Source organism: Phocoena sinus, chromosome 15 (genome assembly GCF_008692025.1).
Source record: "Phocoena sinus isolate mPhoSin1 chromosome 15, mPhoSin1.pri, whole genome shotgun sequence".
In the NCBI taxonomy this organism is placed as follows: Eukaryota; Metazoa; Chordata; class Mammalia; order Artiodactyla; family Phocoenidae; genus Phocoena; species Phocoena sinus.
Window position 1 is genome coordinate 1,747,686 of NC_045777.1, and position 15,525 is coordinate 1,763,210.

The 15,525-nt window shown below is 59.6% G+C and overlaps 1 protein-coding gene across 5 annotated transcripts in view; it reads right to left on the reverse strand.

Annotated features, from left to right (window-relative positions):
* Positions 1 to 574: 574 nt before the first annotated feature.
* CDH4 (cadherin 4) overlaps positions 575 to 15,525 on the reverse strand; it is a 558,545-nt gene continuing 543,594 nt past the window's right edge. For 4 of the 5 annotated variants that reach the window (XM_032606699.1, XM_032606703.1, XM_032606702.1 and 1 more), the window contains 8 exons: positions 11,664 to 11,917; positions 10,965 to 11,107; positions 8,664 to 8,897; positions 7,646 to 7,720; positions 7,258 to 7,491; positions 6,896 to 7,035; positions 6,299 to 6,463; positions 575 to 4,470 (listed from right to left, as the gene is read on the reverse strand). In XM_032606699.1, the coding sequence (XP_032462590.1) occupies positions 4,264 to 4,470; positions 6,299 to 6,463; positions 6,896 to 7,035; positions 7,258 to 7,491; positions 7,646 to 7,720; positions 8,664 to 8,897; positions 10,965 to 11,107; positions 11,664 to 11,917 (1,452 nt within the window). In that variant the 3' untranslated portion in view covers positions 575 to 4,263. The remainder of the gene's footprint in view (positions 4,471 to 6,298; positions 6,464 to 6,895; positions 7,036 to 7,257; positions 7,492 to 7,645; positions 7,721 to 8,663; positions 8,898 to 10,964; positions 11,108 to 11,663; positions 11,918 to 15,525) is intronic. The other variant, XM_032606700.1, reaches the window with a different exon arrangement.

Genomic DNA, 15,525 nt, shown 5'->3' on the forward strand with positions numbered 1-15,525 from the left:
GCTGTTTCCCTGAGGTGGTCAGAGCCCCAGCGAGTCTGGCACTGAACCCGGGGGCTCCCCTCTGCACCTTTGTGGCCAGCGGTCGAGGGCAGGCTGGAGCACGTGACCAGAGCTGCTGAGGACTGGACCCGCTGGCCCGTGGGTTTCTGCCTGGCGTCAGGGGTGGGCCTGCAGTCCCCGGAGGTGGGGAGGAGGCTGGGCCCTGAGAGAATCCGAGGGGCAGGAGAACCCTGAACTTGACCCAGCCTTCTCATGGTGGCAGGAAGGTGTATTGCCAAGGTAGGAGGGGGAGCACACCTCGCTGAGCGGTTTGTTAGCTTGGTTTAGACCTTCTAAGAACGTCGGCATATTTAGACACATGGCCCGTGGGCCTTCATCTGTGCGCGTCCCCGGGGCCTCACAGGTGTGAGGAGTGGGCCTGGTCCTGTTGCTGTCTGTGCCCTCAGAGCCTAGGGCGGAGCCTGAGACACAGCAGGTGCTCAGACGCCCTCTCGACACCTCAGCCCCCGTGTTCATCCATCTGCTGCCCCTGAGCGGATGGGACACTCGGAGAAAAACAAGCCAGGGTCAGGCGACCACTTAACAGGGGGACTTTATTTACTGCCCTGGAGCAGCGTGCCAGGACCCCGAGCCCGCTCCCACACGTGGCACCTCCGCGAAGCTGCTCTCAGTTTGGAGCCAAGACCGCCTGGCACTAGAAAACACGTTGAAAACATCAACGCTCTTCCCTTTTTTTCTTTCTTTTTTTTTTTTTGGTACAAAATGATACAAACAACAATACAAAATAGTTGTGCTGTTGACGATTACAAAAAAAGTTGGAACGTTTGTCTAACTGTGCAATGCTCAGAGATGCAGTGTGAATACATCATACTCCAGTATCTTTCCCCAGAACAACCACAGTCATGCGGGCTGCTACACATTTTGTCCGTTTTCAAAAAGAAACATGCAAAAAAAAAAAATTAGAATGGGAAAAGGAGAGAAAGGAAAAGCAAAATGCGTTCCAATTATACACAGAGGTTCCCCCCACCCCGGGATGCCCCGCTTTGCGGGGGACCTGTCTTATCTACGCCAGGTTGCGCGGAACTGTCTCTCAGCATGCTCCATAGCGGGGGAGATTGTGTTTGCTTTCTTGGTGTTACACCTTTCAGCCTTGACAGAAATTGAGACTCCCCTCCCTGACGCTCCCCTTGGAGGGAACAGAGCTGTCATCTCAAAGGCCCGTGTGGGTGGTGCTCACAGTAGGGAAGGCCTGACGACTGCCGTTACCCTGACACGTTGGCGGCGGGAGGTCAGGCGCCCAGGATGTTCTGAAGGACACAGAAAAGGGAAGGCCTGCTGGGCCAGGGGTGGCGGGTGCTGAGGGCTGACGGGCACGGTGGCCCCAGGCTGGAGGTGCCCACCGCCCGAGGCCAGGGCATTCTTGCTGGCGTCTCCTGTTCACAAGAACAGAAATTCCCTACAGGCGCTGAACCTGCCCGAGCGCTTCGCCAGCACCGAGTCCAGGCCTCCGCTGGCCGCGTCCCGATCTGGACCCGTCGTATCTACAAGCTACGAAAGAGGGACGTTTGACGCTGATTGTGTGTTTAGCTAATGCTAACCTGTTGGTTGGGACGGAGCTCTGGGAGGCATCTGGGAGGGGGTGGGAGCCTCCAGGGGCAGCTGTCCGGCTGCCTGGAAGCAGGGATGGGTGTGAGAAGCACCCCCTTGGTTGACGTGTCCCCCGCTGGCTGCCGCAGCCTCGGCCTGTGCGATGCAGGCGAGATGCAGGGGCCCTGGCAGTGATGAGGCGAGGGGCCGGGGGAAGAGAGCTGGAGGGGGGCAGTGAGACGGACTCTGCATCCGGCTCTCCTGGGCGGGGGGAGGCAGGGCGCCTGGTGCCCCGAGGGGTCCGAGTCACAGGCTGCGCCTGGCACACCCATCCTTGGGGTGAGCCCAGGGCCCAGGGGACCAAAGGGGGCCTCGGGATTCCAGTGAGGAGAGTTCACAGCTGTCTGCCCCCCCCCCCCCCACATTCACCCATAGAACTTCAACTGGAGGATGAGCTTTCCAGAAACAAACAAAAACAAGGTTCCAGCTCACGTCTCACCAACCCTGACACCACCAGCAATCCTGAATGGCCACACCTTCAGACACTGGGACAATCCTCATGGGCCGCCTGACCCCCAGCGATTTGCATAGCATGGCTTCACGGGGGGCGTCCCCTCCCTCCTCCGGCATGCCACGCCGCCCGCCACGTCTGGGAGACCGCAGTCTGCGTAGGGGCATCGGCATGTGACACCGGTGACCACTGCCTCCGTCCACGCGTCCCTCCCCAGGAGTCATGGACGGGGTCAGGATGGACGGAGCCCAGCACGGGCCTCCCTCAGGCCACAGGCCGGAGCCCGTCTCCCCAGCTCAGCTCAGCTCAGCTCAGCTCAGCTCAGCTCCGGGAGGGTGGATGGAATTAGTGATGCGTTTGGTTTGGGGAAGAAGCCTGACGTCCGGGGGGACACACCCACGCGGACTGCGCACACACGTGTACACTCAAGCTCATCTGTGAGGCCGAGGCTGTTTAGAAAAGAGGATGACCGTGGCACCAGGGCAGGCTGTGGGCTGGGGAGTGGATCGGAGAGAGACCCCCCGGCGGAGGGCACGGGGAGCGTGTGAAACCCCGCCCCTGCCCTCCCGAGGCCTCCCCTGGCCCCAGGAGCAGGTGTGAGGTGGGGCTCCGACACCAAGTCCTGCCTGGGGCCAGCGGCAGCCCAGGCCCCTCCCTGGGGAGCCCGAGAGCAGGCAAGGATTCCCCAGGAGGTGGCTGTCCTGCCGGCCTGAGGCGCCTTCACACCCAGAATGGAGGTCCCTGGGAGATGCTGGGCGAAGGGCTGCCCCAGCGCCTCTTCTCACGCAGCCGCGGACAGGCACAGCAGGGGGCTCCTTGCTGCGCTGTGGAGCTGACTCTGGAGTCTGGCTTGGGGTCAGACTGCCCCGCAGGAGGCACAGCCAGTTCTGAGAGCTCAAGCAGCTACCTGGCCCTGCAGCTGCTGGCTGCTGCCACGGGTCCAAAGGAAAGGAGACTGTTTCTGGCGGATGCGGTAACACGCACGTGTGGGACAGAGGGCACAGCGACGACGGTGCTGTCCCGGCGTTCGGAGCCGACCTTAGCCGTCCGCATCAGCTCACGAGCATCAGAAACTCTGGTCCAGAGAAGCAGGGCAGGGAGGAGCCCGCCAGTCCCCCCTGGTCGTCTCCAGCCTCCTGGGACCCCGGTGAGAATCGGCTCTCCCTGCAGTCCGCACGCCCCGCCGGTGGCCAGACGCGTCCAGAGCCTTCGGGGGTTTGGACTGGTGAGTGTCCGCCGGGCCTCTGACGGGGTCCCTCGGGAGTCTGATCTAGAGGGGTGGAGGGCTCGTGCTAGGGTTTGGTGGCATTGCCGGCCGGTTCTGCTTGTGGTTTCCTGGGACACCGTACTCTCCTGGACCAAAGGCAGTGGGGACCTGGGTGGCATTCAGGGTCACAGTTGGCCCTGGGGGAGGCCTCGTGATTGGGGGGCCCTGGGGGTGGCCAAGGGCAGAGATGGGGGAGCCTCAGGGACAGCCCCTGGGAACCCCAGCTGCCCAGCTGTTTCCGGCATCTGGGAGTCGGGGGCGGCACGCTTCTGCGGAAGCCCAGCTGTACAGCGGGCCTTTGGTCCACCGGCTTGGCCTGCCCCGGCGGACTTGGTGCTGCAGGAGCTGAAGGTGGGGCCTCCGGCCTCGGGGACCCCCAGGGGGCCCGGGAGACCCCAACTGTGCAAAGTGTGAGCACTCAAGGCTTATGGCGTTTGGACCCCAAATTGTTTTTCTTTGTCAATTGTCAGGTGCGTCAGCCACATTTTTTCTTGATAGGAGATCGGAAAAAAGGACACATTCCCCGCAATTCCTTAATTCGTGACTTCAGAGCTGGGACTGGCCGGGGCTGGGGGCGCTCAGGACTGGCTGGGGGGACGCTCCTGAGTGGGAGGGCATCTGACATGTACCGAAAGGCACTTTCACTTTGTTTTAAACAGTGCTTCTGTCCTAGGAGATTCAGCTTCGGGCAGTGCCTCTGCTCTCCTTAGTGCCGAGTCGCCTACCGCGCCGGGGGCGGCCGCGGGCTGACAAGTGTCCGTGCCAGACAGCTCAGGGCGAGGGGCGGGCGGGGACCCCTCACACACCGCCGAGTGGCGCGGCCGCGGGAGTCGGGAAGGCCCGCCGTCTGCTCCCGTACGTCCGAGCGCTGCTCTCGCCTCGTCTGGGGCGGGGCCGCTTAGTCCTCCTGGCCGCCTCCGTACATGTCCGCCAGCTTCCTGAACCTGGGCCCCCAGTCGTTCAGGTATTCGTAGTCCTGGTCCCCGGAGCTGGATGAGTCCAGGGAGCTGACGGAGCCCGCGGTGGACCCGCTGCCCTCGTAGTCGAAGACCAGCAGCGAGTCATAGGGCGGCGCCGTGGGGTCGTTGTCGGCTGCGCGGAGTCCCTGGGGGCCGTGGAGACACGGGTTAGGGTGCAGGGCCGGGGGCAGAGGGGCGCCCAGGAGCGGAGCTGGGGAGGCAGGTTGGGGAGGCGCAGTGATGGGGCCTTGTATGCAGCAGGTGCTCAATAAGTGCTCCTGCATGTCAGTGAAAGGCGCCTCAGAGGCCCAGAGTAGGGGCGCAGTGTTTGCAGAATGAGCTGTGCAAGAGGCCTGGGGGCAGCGCACACAGCCAGGCGGAGGGCCGGCTGGGGCCTGTGCGAGAGGCCGGCCTCCACGAGTCCCTGGTTGTTGCCACAGGGAGGGGAACCCGGGGTGGGTGTCAAGACACCTGAAGTTGTTACCGTAACTGTACGCGGGAGCAAAGGGGATGTAGCAGGTGTGGCTGGAGCCCCTGCCCGTGCCCCGGCCCCTTTCCCCCAGTGCCTGATGCTGGGGCCACTGGCCAAGGGTGCCCCTGGCAGCTCCCACCCGGGGACCGTGGGAGGGGTGGACACACCTCCCCGCTCCCTCCCCCCGGGGGGCGGGACAGCTTGGAGGGCTCCCCGCCGGCTCCAGGGGTCTCCCGCAGGACGGCCCGGGGGCCTGTGCTGGTCACTGCCTAAGCCTGCCCTCGTTAGGGAGGGGAGTACCTTTTCCATTATTCAGTACGGAATGGTTGGTCATTTCCATTTTTGCTTTCCTCTAAGTTGTTTAAAAGTGGGCCTTTGATTGTCGATCAGGGAGGACGTAGTTTTTGGAGTTTTAAACATTTTATTACACTGTAGATGGTAAATGTTGTCTAAGCTGAATTGGCTTTTGGGCAGTCATAAAAATCTCATTTACGGCCTGAGACACGGTCTGTTTCGGGGAATGTTCTGAGAAATCTCTTTTGTGTCTCTGCTAGACCACTCCCTGGGTTCTATTCTGTTTAAATAAACCCTTTTAAAGTCCGGTTCTGACACAGGTGGAGAAAGAAGTGTTGTCAGCCCCTCTCAAAGTACAGTCGTGTTAGAGATGGGTGGTAAATCCGCAGGGACCCACGCTGGCTACACGGGGCATGGAAGGCATCCCGTCTGTGGGAGCCACGGTGGGCACGGAGGTACTGGCTCTCCGGGCCGCAGCAGCTGGCGGTGGGGGAGAGCGTCTGGGGTGCAGCCACGCGCCCTGGCTCATGCTGTCCCTCGGCTTTACCGCACAGGGAGGATGGGAGCAGAGGTGGGAGGCGCGCTCTTGACGCCCTTGGACGTGTCAGTTGGGCACCTTGGGCTCAGCTTCAAGAGGTGGGTCAGCTTTTCTTGCCAAGGGGATGATCAGAGGGACGCTGTCGGCTGGGACTCTGATGCTACATGGTCTCCAGAGCCCATGCGTTAGGATGGGTGACACGGCCATGTGGTCAGGTGGCAGCTCTGGAATGACGCTCACCTCCCAGGCCATCCCCGGTGCCCTGTGTGTGTGTGTGTGGAGTGGGGAGGGGGCAGCCTGCGCGTCTGGTCATCGGGGTTGAGTGGACGCTGCGGAGGCCTCTCCATATCGCTGCAGACAGGAGTCTGGGGTCAGAGCCACCTTGCTGGTCCCCTTCCTGTTCTTGCCTGGACTGTGGCCTCAAGTTCCAACAGTCTTGCTAAGCCCTGCGTGTTTGTCCTCACCGGGGGCGGGGGCAGGTTAGTCCTTCTGCAGCGGGGATACTAAACCGAGGAGCTCAGCCCAGGGCTCCCCGCCGGCGGCAGCAGCACGGCCGGCGTGATCCCAGGTCTGGATCTCCCTGCTCAGCCCAGCACCGGGCTCCAGAGAAGCGGGCTTCTTCTTGTCTGTGTTAGCAGGTCTGCGCCCCCGGCACTGCTGGGCTACCCACCTCGCTGATGAAGTCCCCGATGTCTCCTGGGTGGGGCACCACCGGCCTGGCCGGGTACTGGGGCTCGGCGCCCACCGGCCGCTCGTCCACCCGCCGCACCCCGGGGGCCTTGCTCAGCACATGCTCCACGGCCTCCGGCTGCTGCAGCTGGCTGAGGTCGTAGTCCTGGGGGGGCGGGCAGGGGAGTCAGGAAAGGCAGTCCGGGCAGGGGGCGTACCAGGCAGAGACACCAGATAAGTCGTGGGGCGCGTCCTCATCGTGTTCTGTGACTGGGCTCTGAGCATATCCATTGACCTATTCCGGGCCCCCCGTCCTGGCCCCTCACCTGGTCTGTCCTTCCTGAAATGCTCACCCCACCTGTTCATCCGAATCCTGCCTGTCCTCAAGGCACATGTGGGGTCTGTGCCCCCTGCTGCCTCCCCCGGGGTCAACCCCTTCCCCATCCGCTCAGCTGCCACCACATCCCTCGTGCGTTCCTGGGAACGCCCACTCCACGGGGGGTGGTCACTAAGCTTTTATGGGCTAAGGCTCGCCCTGAGTCCCCAGTGACCAGCTGGGCAGCGCCCCAGGCCCACCCTCCCCGGGCGCGGGCCTCACCTGGTCCTCCTCGCCGCCCCCTTCCTCGTCGTACTTGAGGATGTTGTCGCGTACGTCGTCCTCGGGGTCGATGAGCAGCTGCTTCGTGTGCCGCTCCTTCTCCCGCCGCCTCCTCCACACGACGAACAGCAGGACCATGGCTGTGGGGCGGGGGCACCCGTGAGCAGGTGTGCGTGTGTCCGCACGAGGGAGCATACGCGGGAGGGCGCGCACGTGTGGCTGCGAGCGCCTGTGTCCGCTAGCGGGCACCCGGTTGGGCTGGGCTTCTGGAAGTCTCCTGGCAGGTAGAGCGGGGCCAGGAGACGGGGCCGTGGGCAGACCCGGGCCCCTCCACCCGCCACCCCAGGACCAGCCACACTCACTGAGCAGGACCACGATGCAGCCGAGGATGGCCACGATGGCGCCCGTGCCCAGCCCGGCTGCTGCCACCGCGCCCACGGTGGTGCAGTCGCCGTTCTCGTCGCACGGGCACACCTTGACTTTGATGATGGACGTATTGGACAGGGGCGGGTTCCCCGAGTCCGTGACGACGATGGGGACGTCGTACACTCCGGCCTCCAGGTACAGGATGCGTAGGCTGAGCTGGGCGTAGTCACCTGGTGCGAGTGACGGGACGGGCTCCACTCACTGAGCAGCCCGCCCTCCTTTCTGAGCGAGACTAACGGAGGCAAAGACTGATAGTGGGAACATCTAACACGCCTGCTTGGCTAAGACACACCTAGACGTGCGCACACACACCCTGCATCATACCGTCAGGTTGAGACGTTGGCAATTCAAGAATAGAGCAGTTGGCCTTCCCTGGTGGCGCAGTGGTTAAGAATCCGCCTGCGGATGCAGGGGACACGGGTTCGAGCCCTGGTGCGGGAAGATCCCACATGCTGCGGGGCAACTAAGTCCACGCGCCACAACTACCGAGCCTGCGCTCCAGAGCCTGCGTGCTGCAACTACTGAGCCCATGTGCCACAACTACAGAAGCCCAGGTGCCTAGAGCCCGTGCTCCGCAATGAGAAGCCACCACGACGAGAAGCCCACGCGCTGCCATGAAGAGCAGCCCCCGCTCGCCGCAACTAGAGAAAAGCCCGCGCGCAGCAACGAAGACCCAACGCAGCCCAGAAAAAAAAAAAAAGAAATAGAGCAGTTACAACACGAAGAATGATGAAATCATTTCCTTAACATATAAAGAGTTCGACCAAATCAATTAGGAAAAAACCCCATTTTCAAAGAAAAATAGGCAAGGATGTTGAACAGATGGTTCACAGAAGCAACAAATGGCCAATAAATACATGAAAAAATGCCCACTGGTAGTCAAAAGATACAAGTGGAAACAGTGATTTTCGCTAAAAGAATTGGAAAAACGCTTTTTAAAACAATGTTCAGTGTTGGTAAGGGCTTGGGGAACAAGCAAATGCTATCAGAACTTCAAAACTTGGATGCCCTTTCTACCAAGGCCACAGCTAGGAAAGTGCCCTCAGGAAATATGTTGGTTAGGGTCCGTCCCATCATTTGGTGATGGCATAGGAAGTGGTCTGCAGTTACAGCCACTGGGATGGTCAAGGCTGAGCTTGTTAAAATGATGAGATTGGGGCCTGCCCTGGGGGCCTCCTTGGCGGCCGAGCCCCGGAGCAGGCAGGGGCCCCCACCCCACAGGAAGGGGCTGCGCGACCCTCCTGTGAAGGGGTGACGGGCCCCTGGGGGCCTGCACCCTAGACTCAGTCCGATTTTCCCACTGGCAGGGGTGCCAGTGGGCTGGTGCCCGAGGCAGGCTTACCATTGAGGCGGGTGATGGTCCAGTTCTTCCGCACGCTCGCTGGAACGAAGGGCAGCTCGAAGACGTAGGGGCCGATGTTGGGGTCGACGTCCGCGTCAGCCGCCGTGATGTTGATGGTGTTCAGGCTGGGCTTCTCACAGATCTGCGCCTCCTTGGGCAGCAGCTCGGGGGCGTTGTCATTGATGTCGATGAGATAGATCTGGAGGGTCCCGGTGCCGCTGGCTGGAGGGATCCCTGTGGGCCGGACACGGGTGATCACACGGGTCACTCCTGGGCTCCATGACCACAGACGTACAGTGTGCATGGGACCACGCCCCAGCCCCACCCAGGACGGACCCCAGCCCCATCCAGGACGGACCCCAGCCCCACCCAGGACGGACCCCCAGCCCCACCCAGGACGGACCCCCAGCCCCACCCAGGACGGACCCCAGCCCCACCCAGGACGGACCCCAGCCCCACCCAGGGCGGACCCCAGCCCCACCCAGGGCGGACCCCAGCTGGCCGCAGCCCCACCCAGGACGGACCCCAGCTGGCCGCAGCCCCGCCCAGGACGGACCCCAGCTGGCCGCAGCCCCACGTGCACAGACACTCTGCCACGTGACACATGCAGCCACTCAGTTGCACTCACACAGGAACTGCACACGCCTGCCCACGTGTGGCTGTCCCGTCCCCAACCCCCCCCCCCCCCCCCGCCCCGCCAACACCCAGCCCCTGCCTCGGCCCAGGTGCACAGTGGGGGTGGACCAGCGCTGAGTGGCCAGAGGTGGGCTGTCTGTCCTCCGTGTTCTGACCGTGGCCCTGCCCTTTGATGGCAACTCTGACCCGTCATTGACGACTGCGTTTCTTGGCTGAGGCAGGCAGAGCATGTAAGACATCCATCCCATAGTGCGTCTGTGATCTCCCAGGAAATGCATCAAAGCACGTTCAAGGCGACGCAGCTTGGTGCCTGATGTGATAGGTGGCCGATGACACAGCTCACAGTCACGAGAAGCACAGACGGGTTCTATTAATGCGAGCGGGACTTGTGCTCCGTTTCTGGTGTCTTCCTCGTGCTTTCCACTGCTCTGGCCACCGATGCATTAAAATCACGTTCTAATCTAATCTCAGTGCTCTAGCTGCTGCTCAGAGCAGCTTTCCCCGACCAGGGCCTGGCACTCATCGTGGCTGGCTGAGGGGCTGGGCCTCTGTGGATCCCGCGGGGTGAGGGAGGTGGGCAGGGGGCTGCGGGATGGTCACCAGGTCCCAGCTTCCAGCTGCTGTTGACCAAACGTTTGTGTAGCGGCTACTCTAGCTCCTGAAGCTTGCTTTATGCAGCTGATCCCAGAACCCACGTGGCATGGGCCTGACACGGGGCCTTTGTGAGTGCCCTTTCCTGACTCCGGGACGCCCCTCCCCGCCCCATCTTCCCCTGGCTTGTCCTTCTAATCCTGCAGGTCCTGGACCCACAGCAGGTCACTCATAGCCAGCAGTGCAGCAGGAGACCCCGGCCACTCTCCCATCCTCCATTTGGTTCTTTTCCGGCACCTACCGTTCCCTGAAATTGTCTGGCTGGTTTGTTTCACACTCGTCTCCCTGGGGCAGAGACTGCTGAGTTGTCCCTAATATCCATTTCCTCTTCGTTCCTTAATAAAAGAACTGAAGCCCCAAACTTCACCTGGGCTCATCACTGCCCAACCAGAAGACGACATTCCTCAGCATCCCTTGCAGTGAGACGTGGCTTCGTGACTGAGTTCTGGCTTTCATGAGCTGTGAGTGGAAGTCCTTAGAAGGGCTGGGATGTGCCCTTGGCCTCCCCCTCCTCCTGTTTGCCAGAATGTGGTCACGATGGCTGGAGCACCAGCAGCTGCTCTGGGCCGTATGCTGCAGCTTTTGCCAAGGACATGGGAGTGGCCAGAGTGAGCTTGGTTTCTCATACCTGACCCTGGGCTGCCTGCTTCCAGTCTTCTTTTATGTGGCAGAAAGTAAACCTCCATCTTGTTAAGATTGCTGTAATTACTATGCAGACAAACCTGGTTCAAGCTGACACACTGGCCTCTAGAATGTCACCCATGCAAAGGAGAAGGCTCTTGTCTGTTTTGCTCACTGATGGATAGAGCCTGGCACATGGCAGGAGCCCAGGGAGCTGTAACAGTGGTAGTAACAGTGCCCAGCTCCCCTGGCGCCCACACGAGCAAATGACCTGGGCGCCTGCATCAGTGAAGAAGCACCAAGCCCAGGGCTTCGAATGGGTGAGGGCGAGGGCGAGGGCGAGGGCGAGGGCGAGGGCGGGCCCCCCCCGTGTCTCCCTGCCCCTGGGCGCACCGTTGTCAGCTGCCAGGAAGGTGGCCTCATAGGCGTTGTTTTTGACGTAGAGAGACTCGCGGTCGAGGACGGCCGCCGTGCTGATCTGACCGTTGGTGGCATTAATGTGCAGCCAGTTCGCTGGGTCCGACAGCTTTGAGTATCTGCGGGGGAGGGAGGGGAGGGGTGAGGCAAGGGGCTGCGGGAGCCCCTCCTGGCCGCCCTCCTGCCGAGCTCGCGCGGGGTGGGGGTGGGCGTCCTTCCCTGAAGCCCTGCACGGGGTCCTCCCACGCGGGACGGTGACCACGGCAGCTGGAAGTCTCCAAGGAGAACGGGCTATTTAACCTCACAAGGACCCTGGGAGGCAGATTCTCCCATCGCCCCCTTTACAGGCGGGGAGACGAGGGGCAGAGGGCGCCGGTGACTCACAGACTCATAAGCGCAGGAGTGTCAAGCGGGGTCAGGACCCAGCCCGACTCTAGATGCGGCTGAATGTCCTTCAGGCTTTTCCCACCGTCTCGTGTCAGGGCAGCCTGGCGGCCGGTGATGCCAGCTGTCCCCAGACTGGGCTTCCCTGCCTGGGGACACCACAAGTCGGGGATGCCCCTAAGCACCCACCCGGGACTTCTGGGTTGCAGGTTTCACTGGGCATTCAGGACTCTTCTCTATGGAAGACGGGGCTCCCCTTTCCCAGGGCCCGAGGGTGCTCTGCGGGCCCACCTCACGGCCTGCTGCATGAACCGGTCAGGGTCCACTGCTGAAAACGTGGTGAGCACGGTGCCGGTGGGCACGCCCTCCTCCAGGCGGATCAGCTTGTGGTTCGAGGGGAAGTAGGGGGCCTCGTTGATGTCCATGACTGAGATGGTCACCCCCGCCGTGGACTGGAAGGACATCTGGATCCCGCTGGCCAGGGGCGCCTGGTTGGACACCATCACGGTCAGCATGAACGCTCTGTTCAGCTCATAGTCGACCGCCTGGAATGAGAGGCGCCGGGACGGGGAGCTGGCTTAGGTGCCCGCGAGGCTGTCAGGGAGGGCGGTGCCCGTGGGGCTGCTTGGTCTGCACCCGCCCTGCTCTGGGCCCAGGAGGTCAGTCCCGAGGGGTGCCGTCCCCCAGCTTCCCACGTCATGGAGTGGCAGTAGCTGGGCTCCTCGGGGGCTACGGCTCCCGCCCGGCACACCTCCTAGCCAGCGGCTCTGGCACTCATCAAGCATTGGGAGTGCGGGGGCCCCACCCTGCTCCCTGCAGCCTGGCAGGTCGAGGCCCTGGCTCTTGTCCGTCCAGGGTGCCTCACCAGGTGTGGTGGGTGGAAGGGTGGCCTCCAAGGATACGTCCCTCTGGAACCTGTGACTGTGACCTTTGGCAAATAGGGTTTTTGTAGATGTAATGAAGTTAAAGGTCTTGAGAGGGAGTCACCCTGGATTGAGGTGGCCCCCGATTCAAGCTTGGGTGCCCTATGAGTTAGGGGAGGGAGACTGGAGACACAGAAAGGGGCCAGGTGAAGACAGGCACAGGCTGGGGTGATGCAGCTCTGAGCCAGGGATGGCCAACAACCCCCAGAAGCTGGACGGGGCAGGAGGGATCCTCCCAGAACCTCCAGAGGGAGCACGGCCCGCCCAATGCCTTGATTTTGGATGTCTGGCCTCCAGAGCTGTGAGAGAGCATCCTTCAGTTGTTCTAACCCACCTGGTCTGTGGTAAGTTGCTACAGCAGCCCCAGGACACCAACACACCAGGTCTCACGGAGCCCCCTCACCTCTGTGCATGGCCCTTGCATGAGCATTCTCTCCAGTTGACACGCATTTTGGGGGTGTCGGGACCCCGGCTGACAAGTGCTAGTATGGTTCTACTGTCTATAGTTATAGGGTCTACGGGGTACGATCAGTCTCTGGGGGTATTCTTCACATTTTGAGGGGGGATGGAAGCTGTACGGAAGCATTTGGGGCCCCGAGATGTGTAATTATTCCTGGCAAAGCTTGCAACAGTCTCACTAGAAAACAAGCAACACAGCACACTGCAACTGCATTTGAACAGTTCTTAGACACACGCGAAGATCACGTGCCCAAGAATATTCACTGAAGCATCACCTGTGTCATTCATAGAGGAGATACACTGCTGTCAACTCAGGCGCCCAGAGCACTGGCTGTGTGGATGGGCTGCGTCCACACAGTGGGGACATTTGCAGCTGTAACAAAGAACCGGGAAGACACACGTGGGAACGGAGAGATCTCCGGGATCGACTGGTGAGCACAAAAGGCAACATCCTTTGCAGGCTGCCTCTTGTGTGAAAGGGGGAGAGGAACACGAATTTGCGTATGTATCTGCTCAAATTTGCAAAAAGAAATGCTGCAAGGATAAACCAAAAACTCATAAAACAGTCACCCGTGAGCAGAGGGAAGGAATAAGGGTGGAGGGAACGTCTGGAGGTGTGAGTTTGCTGTGTATGTTTTGCCACGTAGCTTTGATTTTAGAGCCATGTAAAATCTTACAATCTCACATTTTAGGTATTACAAGTAAACTTGTATATATAAAGCAATCTCTGAAAATTAGAAACAAACTGAGTTAAATTAAACTAACTATGTATCGATGGTAATATAACTCCCAAGAAAATAATGATTTCTCGTGACTGGGACAGCATTTAGACGGTAAGTCCTTCATGGGATTTATTCTAAGGACAAGAGTTATTGCAAAGAAATCTTAAATTCATTTGGTCTGCTTGCTGTTGGCAGGGGTTTTGGATTTGTTATTTTTTAAGCTTTTTATGTATAATTGGCTCTCTATATCCATGGGTTCCACATCCGTGGATTTAACCAACCACAGATTGAATACATTTGAAAAAAATTCCAGAAATTTAAAACCTGAATTTGCCTCACACAGGCAACAGTTTACACAGCACTGACATGGTATTAGGTATAAATTACACGGGAGAGTGTGTGTAGGTTATATGCAAATATTCAGTTGGCCAAAAAGTTCTCATGGAAAAACCCGAACGAACTTTTTTGGCCAACCTGATACTATGCCATTTTGTATAAGGGACTTGAGCATCTGTGGATTTTGGTACCTACCTGTGGGGGTGTGTGTCCCGGAACCAATCCCCCATGGATACCGAGGGGTGATTGTATATTGTAGGTTAAAGTAAATCAGCAATTATCTTACTGTTGTTAGGAACCAAGATTTTCAGTGTAAGAGAAACGAGATCAAGTATAAAATCGACAAAGGTAAGTAAAACCCTCCAGTGTTCAATTTGGGTGAAATGATCATGTGACTTGGTGAAGTAACTTTGAGGTGGTCAGGAAGCACACGCACTGAAGTGTCACTTCTTCGCGCTGCCCTGACAACATCCAGTCGCGACGGCAGCAGCCGCGGTGAGCACCTCTCGCGTCTGGACGTTGGTTTCTAAGTACCACTCCTCGCTAGAGGAATGGCCCGTCCAGATGTGAGGCAAGAAATCAGCAAGACGAACCTGGGCTGTGCACTCAGGTCCCAACACAAGGATGTAGCAGAAGCACCCAGAACCAGCTGCCGGAGGAGCCCCCTAGCCAGAGGTCAAGCCCCGTACTAGCTGCGGCTGAGCACAACACACCGAGTGTGTAAAAACCCGCACAGCCTCAGCCGTGACGAGAAAGTGAAAAACGCAAGTTCACTGACTGCTTTTGGATTTTTACCCAGGTCCTCATCTCTGGAATCTGTGGATAGTCACCCTCCCTGGCAAAAGGGGACTTTGCAGGCACGATGAAGGTAAGGGTCTTGACCTGGGAGGTGGTCCTGGATAACCCAGGTGGGCCCTACGTGCCGTCACAGGGTCGTTCCGGGCTCCTGACCTCCAGAAAAGTGCGAGGGTAAACGCGTGTCGTGTTACACAGTTGTTACGGCAGCCGTAACACCTGGATGCAGGTGGTGACACTGCCTGTTGCTGGCTCACCAGTTCTGCTCTGAGAATCGGAAGGATAGGTGGAGAATGAAGCCACGTTCTCGCCTTTTCTGCCGAGCTGCATTAATTTCATGTTCCTATTTAGTGGCTTAAAACAACACAGATTTGTTATCTTATAGTTCTGGGGGCCAGAAGCCAAAAGTCTGTGCTGCCGGGCTAAGGTCGGGGTGTGGGCAGGGCTGGCTGCTTCTGAAGGCTCCTGGATGCCTTTTCTGGCTCCGTCCGAGAGGCGCCTGTGCTCTTGGCCCCTCCCTCCGTCTTCAGAGCGGCAACGCGGCACCTTCCGGTCTGTCTCTTTCAGACCTCTGCTGCATCCTCAGGTCTCCTCTGACTCTGGTCCTCTTGCGTCACTCTTCTAAGGGCCCCGCGATTACTTGGGGGCCCCCCAGGACTATCCAGGGCAACCTCCCATCTCAAGATCCTTAACTTCTTCACATCTGCAAAGTGCCCTTTGCCACATATGCACAGATCTGGGAGACTGGGACCTGGGTGGGCATCTTTGCGTGGGCGTTGTTCTGACAGCTGCAGGCCTGCATTTCAGCATCGTCACAGGGCTCTTTTATATAGAAGCGTTCTAGCCGAGGACTGTACAAGGAATGATAGGATTGTAAAGCACCATTTTATACTGCCTAATGAAGAAATGAACTTGGCA